This window comes from Ips typographus, linkage group LG5, assembly GCF_016097725.1.
Source record: "Ips typographus isolate SLU linkage group LG5, UJ_Ityp_2.0, whole genome shotgun sequence".
Taxonomy (NCBI): Eukaryota; Metazoa; Arthropoda; class Insecta; order Coleoptera; family Curculionidae; genus Ips; species Ips typographus.
This window is the reverse complement of record NC_138426.1, coordinates 4945636-4953573: the sequence shown is the minus strand read 5'-3', so window position 1 is coordinate 4953573 and position 7938 is coordinate 4945636. Positions and strand designations below refer to the sequence as shown.

At 36.6% G+C, this 7938-nt stretch overlaps 1 protein-coding gene across 2 annotated transcripts; it reads right to left on the bottom strand.

Moving 5' to 3' along the window:
• Nucleotides 1-4516: 4516 nt before the first annotated feature.
• On the bottom strand, nt 4517-6447 carry LOC145729197 (cytochrome P450 4C1-like). 2 transcript variants are annotated; one of them, XM_081979858.1, is made up of 9 exons: nt 6213-6447; nt 5981-6160; nt 5840-5912; nt 5620-5783; nt 5429-5541; nt 5287-5355; nt 5070-5232; nt 4832-5011; nt 4517-4778 (listed from the first exon to the last, which is right to left on the bottom strand). In XM_081979858.1, exons 1-9 carry the CDS (start codon nt 6406-6408, stop codon nt 4609-4611), a joined length of 1308 nt encoding a protein of 435 aa, XP_081835984.1. In that variant the 5' UTR covers nt 6409-6447; the 3' UTR covers nt 4517-4608. The 2 variants fall into 2 exon arrangements, with proteins under 2 accessions (XP_081835984.1, XP_081835985.1); XM_081979859.1 differs by having other exon boundaries at nt 5840-5900.
• Nucleotides 6448-7938: the final 1491 nt, after the last annotated feature.

Genomic DNA, 7938 nt, shown 5'->3' with positions numbered 1-7938 from the left:
ACTTTATTAGTACTGAAATTTGGAAGGTGTTAGTATGTGTAGATTTTGAGATATTAGCATTTAAATATTTATCGACCGATATAATCAACGTGTTATAACAAATGTCTGACGGCTGTCCAAGGGCTGATCTCTACAGATTCTGTTACCTCGGGTAGTACTTTATTAGTACTGAAATTTGGAAGGTGTTAGTGTGTAGATTTTGAGATATTAGCATTTGAATATTTATCGAGCGATATAATCAACGTGTTATAACAAATGTCTGACGGCTGTCCAAGGGCTGTTCTCTACAGATTCTGTTACCTCGGGTAGTACTTTATTAGTACTGAAATTTGGAAGGTGTTAGTATGTGTAGATTTTGAGATATTAGCATTTGAATATTTATCGAGCGATATAATCAACGTGTTATAACAAATGTCTGACGGCTGTCCAAGGGCTGTTCTCTACAGATTCTGTTACCTCGGGTAGTACTTTATTAGTACTGAAATTTGGAAGGTGTTAGTATGTGTAGATTTTGAGATATTAGCATTTAAATATTTATCGACCGATATAAACAATGTGTTATAACAAATGTCTGACGGCTGTCCAATGGCTGTTCTCTACAGATTCTGTTACCTCGGGTAGTACTTTATTAGTACTGAAATTTGGAAGGTGTTAGTATGTGTAGATTTTGAGATATTACCATTTGAATATTTATCGACCGATATAAGCAATGTGTTATAACAAATGTCTGACGGCTGTCCAAGGGCTGATCTCTACAGATTCTGTTACCTCGGGTAGTACTTTATTAGTCCTGAAATTTGTAAGGTGTTAGTATATGTAGATTTTGAGATATTAGCATTTGAATATTTATCATTAATAGCATTCGAATATTATAAATATATTATATAACAAGTGGTCTGACAAGACGTTTTCTTAGTTGTTAATGACAAAACATTTAGTTATGATAAACATAACTAATCCTCTGACGCAATTAGTTGATGATTTAAAAAATACCCGACGCCACTGGTCATTCGGGTGTTTCCGCCAAATTGGCTGCTAGAAATTGGCTGCTAAGTTCACATCAGTAGTTTTCGTCTCTTCGAGTGTTGGTTGTGAGAGTTCGAGTACATTGAGGGATGACCCCAAACTTGACCTACCAGACCCCAAGCTTGGTAGGTCGAAAATCGGAAGATCCAAATTTTACAGCAGTATACAAGTTATTTCTGTTTAATAATATACATAGGTATACAGGGTGTCCCACGACGAAAGACATCGATTGATATTGGAAAAAGTATAAATAGGAGAGTTTTGAAAATTAGGCAGGATACTGATGTGGGCATGCCCAATCTAACTAAAATATATACGGACATGGGTGTATAGCCGGTTACCTGTCAATTGATAATTCTGTATTGGGTGTAACACTAACAGTTACAATACACTAACTTTGAAAAATAAAATTGTGCTAAGAGAAAACGCTAAAAATATTTTTAGCTCAACCGCTAGGTGGCGCAACTTATAGCAAGTGTTCCCTGTCATAGTTTACTTTTAATCATCATTATCATATGCAGCGTTAGCTATTCCATCTCTGTACATACGCCTACTTTCTACGTTTCCATTCCTCTCTGTTTTGCTTTGTATTCATTTATTGTACGCGTTCTTGTTATTGTAATTCATCCTTCCACCTCGTTTTGGGTCTCTCGGCGATCTTCTCCCTAGGGTGGGTCTCTATTCTGTGACCTTTCTACTCCACCTGTCGTCCGTTGTTCGTGTCAGGTGGTCAGCTCATTGCCACCTTGATTTCGCAACACACTCGGTTATATCTATGACTTTAGTTTTATCCCTTATCCACTCTATTGTTTTTCTATCTTGGAGCCTTACTGCTAGCATCGATCTTTCTATCTTTCTTTGTGCGACATTGAGCCTTCTGATAAAACTACACAGCCTTCTCCATAATAAATGTATTCTCCTCAAATGTTACTGAGGGCGTACTGCTCCACATGTTTCGAGCACATAAGTGTCCATCATCAGGAGCTCAGATGAAAAACGGGTGGACGTACTGTCTTTTTACAAAGGGTGAGACAGCAAGACCCAGGTTTGTTGATTTTACATTAGAGAAAAAATTTGACATTAAAGTAGAAAATTTGAAACATTAACAAATCTTATTTTGCAGAAAAAATTGTTACACGAAAAACGTAAAACTAAACTAAAACTAAAAAGGGCTTTATAAGCCCTGGGTCAGGATGACCCTTAAAGTTTTTAATTTTGACTTTCACACTTTTTCAAAGTTCATTCATGGGAAAAGGGTTTTGATTTTTTGCGCCTGTACGGTTGATTTGATTGAAAAATCGTATTAATGAAAGTTGTAGTACCTATCACGGACTAATTTTATATATTTTCTCTAACTTAATCCCTTTCGTCGTAAAACACGAACAAAAATAAGAAAATTTAAACTTTTTACCTGCACTGTATAAGCGGTTGTTGAGCAACCGTTTCAGCAACAATGACCTGTTTATCCCATTTATCATATGGTTCTTTCTTTTGCAGTGGTCACATTGGATGTTGCTTTTCTTATGTAGATGTTGGTCGTCGCCTTTTTCGAAAAACTTCTTATACTAACGACGATGCTTAAAATTTGATTTGGAGAACTTAGAGACTGATGTTGTTGGAGCGGATGATAATTTATTTCTCATTGTATTTAGCACTTTTAATCCAGTTGTAGGCGCAGACTTTAATTTTACATCGTGATCAAGCAACCGTGTTATAACAAATGCCAAATTTAAGATGTCTTCACTTAACATTTCCAACGCAGTGATTATACAATCATAGCAGCCTGTCTGTCTCGTCAAGTCTAGCTCCTGCAGCTATTAGTTCACTAATAAGATCATCAAACACTGTATAAGGTCTGGAACATTATATTATGTAATCTTTGGTCACTTTAGAGTTTTAAACTTAACAAACTCTTTCGTAATGCTAGTTGACTAGCAAAGCTACGCCTTTCAAAAATTTTATCCAAGTTTTTAATAATTTGAGTAGAGTAAACACTTGTTCTATCGCGATAGTTTATTAATATCGCGAATCTTAATTCTTAGGCGATTTATTGATAGTTAGAGCAAAATAATTACTCTGTATGAACGATCCGGAACAAGTAAGAGTGAAGTAGTAGTCCATGTTACTCGCAGTGGACAAGGTAAGTTTTATTCAGTGCTTTTGTAATAAACACATTCCATACACCATGTTTGTTGACAGCGAAAGACAAACACAAAAAAAACATTAATTTTTCATGGCAATGTCCTATGTCCAGGATTCTTTAAGCAGTGTTTTCATAGTATACGACTATGAAAGCTTTCACGGCCGGTCAAAACTGAAATATGAAGGTTAACCGAGTTTATAAGCCCTTATCCAATGGAATTTCTTCCTGACGTTTAGTCCACATCTGCGGCGGACATTATCAAAGACAATTACGTAACGGTCGAAGTGCTCTTCCGTACCTCTCGACGATGACTGGCTTGACTGCGCCATTATTAATGACAGGAAAAGTGGCCTCAGATAAGCGGGTCAAGCAAGACTACTGCTTTCTACCCTCCCATCGCTGTAGACCAAAAGGAGAGGTCCGGAAGAAGGACTCCGTTAGCAGTCACTAGCGTTTCCCTTTCGGGAATCACCAGTGTTGCAACTGCGTACGCTGTCCTGGGTGAAGGGTGCCCCGGCTGACAACGGGGCCCTTCTGCGCTTTTCTTGTCTTGATTTCTTCTTTCTTCGTCAGCTGGTCATCCTAGTGGAGGTCTTGGCATATTTTTGGATGATCAAAAGAGTTAGTGGGCTAATCATTTAATCAACCAAGAATATTTGTGGGGCGTTTGGACCGGAGGTTAGGAGGTTGATGTCCGTACCCTCTAGCCTATATGGGCAGGCGGGGGGAAATCTGGGAGGTGATCATGGCTGCTGGAGCGTCAGTTGTATTTATACACAACGGTTACGCATCGGCGCGCACGGTGTCTGGCGCAAGACATCTCGGTTCGACTTGAGGTTCGTTTCCACTCCGAATCTAACAAGGTGATCCTCTTCCTTTCTGTTAATGATGTTCTCGTGCTTAAAGATCTCAATGGCTTCTCTAGCTAATCTAGGATAGTAACGTTGTTATCGATCCAAAACTTCCACCTCTTCAAAACGAATATCGTGTCCTCAGTGCATGTTCCAGAGGACACGACGAGCGGCTTGTGTATTTTAGGTAAACCATAAAGTCTGGGTGGAAGGACCTCTGACTTCTTGAATTTCGAGATATCTTCAGCAGCGACAGTTGTGGAATCTTTAATAAGTTGGTTTGTGGTCCTAAGTAATCGAGCTGTTGGGTGACGTGGCAACTTGTTGTAGGTTATGGGATATAGAAGGGTTTCGATCTTCCGTACGTAGTCAGTAGTTGATATGATCACTGTTGCGTTTCCTTTATCAGCAGGTAAAATGAGGATTTCTTTGTCTATATTGAGTAACAGTACCCTAACAGTAACAGTAAAGGTGTAACTCATTCTGAGATATAATATATCTTTTGCACCAATATATTTTCGAAGCAAAACAGCAATATACAATAACAGTATCTATTACAATCTAATAGCACTTTAACAACTTCCTCTTTTAAGGAGACACTCTGGGCTCAAAGTGCAGGTCCATGTGATTCCTAGTTTTCATTGAAATGCACGAGATAAGCTTGAACTCCTTCACAGACTTATGACTGGAATAAATTTGAAAATTTCTCACTACATTGGCTACAGTCATTTTCAATAAAACCATAGCCATTCTTTGACCTATAATGTTTATCTGTAAACTCAATGTATTCACTAGTGACCTAATGGCTCACCTATACAATTTCGAGGCCCACTGGAAAATGGTAAATACGATCCTGGAATAATTTTTGACTGATTTTCTGGTAAAAATCGAGTAGGGTCAAATTTTAAAGGATCTTCCCAGTAGTCTAGGTTGCGATGAATGTGGAAGATGCTTATACCAACGTTAGTGCCTTTAGGTATAACTTTATCTTCTGCAAAGTTAAACGCATTGTAATATTTTCGAAACAAGAAACAATGAAAATTAATTACCAAACTCAATATCCTCACTGCAGTATCGGCCAATCAGGGGAACGGATGGTAGAATTCTCATCACCTCTGAAATAACTGCCTCAGTGTAAATCAGCTTTTCTAAATCTAAAGTGTCGATTTCTTTGCCTGCTATCGTGGACACTACCTCATCAAAAACTTGTTGCTGTAATTTCAAATTGATTCAAAAAAAACTAATATGTAAATCAAACAAACTGACTTGAACATCGGGATGCATACCAAGCAAAGTGAAAATAAATGCTAACGAGTGTCCTGTAGTGTCTGTAGCCTAAAACGTTAAAATATACGAAGTTCAACTTATGAAAGCAGTATAATACTAAAGATATTTTTAGTAAACTTACTGCAGCAGCAAATAATGTAAATTCTTCAAACACATCAGATTCTTCGTTAGCACCGTAACTCTCATTTAGTAGAAGTTCAACTAAAGGAAGATCGGTCTTCTTATCAACAAATGCTGAAAACCGTTAACTTAATCTTATACTATCTTTCAATTAGGGAAATCTATGAATCTGTCCATATGTTTTTGTCTTACCAGTAGCATTACTCATTTGTTCTTTCTTCCTAATTAAAATATCGGTCAGAATTCTTTTTAATTCTTTGCTATACTTTTGCAAATTTGCTCCTGGTGGCGTCTTAATCCAAACAGAAACAGGTATAATTGGGTTGACCAACAACTTTATAAATTCATCTTGAAACCTATTATTATTTTTGTAAGTTTTATTTTAAAATAAAAGAATGATTTACTTTCTTACTTGTCCACCATATCAGCAAACTTTACGACTTCTGATGTTTGTACGTCTTCTTCCATCCAGCCTAACGACGTCACTAATATGTTAATTTTTTGAAAAAATGTTTATAGTCAATATGAATATGGGTGTAAACTAGAAACTTACAGAAAAAGCCCATAAAGGCATGGGTATTAAAGAACTTAAAATGATCATCTTCTGCTCGTTTCATTTTTATTCGATCAAGCAATAGACAACTTTGTTGATACAAAGTGGGAATAAATTGGTTAATGATCCCAGTATTGAAAGCACTACGCAGATAACGCCGACGACCTTTCCATTGCTCTCCTACACATTAAAAATATAATCAAAATTACGTTTTCTTTGTAGGCAAACTTACCAGGTATAAGAAGAATGGAATTTTTGAATACATATTGCACATCCCCGTAAAGCTGTGCTTTATCTAGACATTTGGGGTTATTCAATAACACTTTGGCATCTTCAGCACTTTTACTCATATAATGACATAGGTGGCCAAACCAGTAGCAAACAGGCAACCCAAAATATCTCTCGGCGAACAATAATGAACTTAACATGTTTACTGAAACACAAAAAGAAATAGTTATGATCCAAAATATTTGGTCAATGGGTATTGGGTAAGTATATAAAATTATTAAAAACTACTTTATCGTATCATTGAAGATTAAAACGATTTTATATGAAATCTTTATTAATAATTATCAACATCATAAATGTACTAATTCCTTCATAAAACCTTAGTTACTAATAATACGTTAGTTACGAAGGACAACAGGTTCGATCACAGAATAATATTACAACGACTTTTCATGAATATTCAAAACAATGTTTTGACAGTTTTCAAACTTAACGGATACTCTACTGCCTTTGGAGTCCAGGATCATATTTATGTCTTCTGAAAGCTGATTAATGGCCGAGTATGCATTCCTTTCCATTTCATCCGGTTTCCCTAGGGCTTAATTCACTGCCGGAGACATCGCCGATTTGAATTTTGCGAGCAATGGAAACATTCTTGGACACCTCTAGCAACCTTTGTTGATTCCCATCCACCAAGTTCTTGTAAATCCAATATATCTCCTCCAGCATTAACAAGAAAATTTGCCGAAGATCTTCTAACGCAGTTACCAGTATACATATTAGGATTTTCAAGTGAAAGATACTCAGCTATTTTTTGAGGTAGTTTAGCGAAGAAATGATTGCCGCAGGGCTGTACTGTACATTTTCCTTTTCTATATGATAGAAACAATCTTCGGTGAGTAACATGGGCTGGTCTTAACATTGCATACTTTTTAAATAAAAGCACAGGATTGACTTTGCCCTCAGATACTATCGCGAACGTCCGTTTCTCGTGGGTTTTGGAGTCGGGAATAGTAACAATCAGCTTGTCCTCTAAAACGTCAACATCTATCGTGGTCATCTTGGTTAGTTCATTAGTTCGGCAGGCTCCTCCAATTCCAATTATAAAGGCCACTATTAATATCAAAAACTCCTTGCCTGGAGCAGAACGTCCAAATTAGTTGATTTGTTCTCTTGTAAATACTTTTGATTTTTTGCTCTATATCCGACGTTTTTCTTCTTGATAAAACGTATTAAAGCGCCGTATTTGGCGATTTCCACTCTTTCCTTCAATTATAAGGTCGCTCGTAACATGAAATATTTTGGCCATAAGGACGAAACAGAATATTCTGCAGCGAGTTTTTCAAAATCTGCTAGCAACACCGTTTCTTCTGCACCTCGAACTTGTACTTGGTTTTGCCACACACAAAACTGTTTATATTCTTTCTCATACTGGACTTTCCTGGAAGCATTTTTCTGGAAGCAAGTTCAACCTTATAGTGTTGGCTGCAGCCAATATATTATCAGGAATATCTAAATTTTGCATGATTTTAATGCGGATAACAAAAATTAAATGACAAACAATTTTGTTGATTTTGTTATTTTAGATAAAGCTTTGAATGTAACTCGATTATTAGCGATTTAACACAAAAAAGTATTATTTGCAATGTTTATAGATTAAAGAATATTCAGCTTATACAACTCAGCTATCAACTCAGTTACTCAGCTATCTACTAGTTTTATGTAGCGGT

What these genes read in the sequence shown, in the direction of transcription:
- LOC145729197 (XM_081979858.1), bottom strand. Translation starts at nt 6,408, where the DNA reads ATGTTAAGTTCATTATTGTTCGCCGAGAGATATTTTGGGTTGCCTGTT. An exon ending in TTCCATTCTTCTTATACCTG is followed by an intron (nt 6,161 to 6,212) that starts GTAAGTTTGCCT and finishes TTTAATGTGTAG; the next exon opens with GAGAGCAATGGAAAGGTCGT. An exon ending in ACAAATGAGTAATGCTACTG is followed by an intron (nt 5,542 to 5,619) that starts GTAAGACAAAAA and finishes AACGGTTTTCAG; the next exon opens with CATTTGTTGATAAGAAGACC.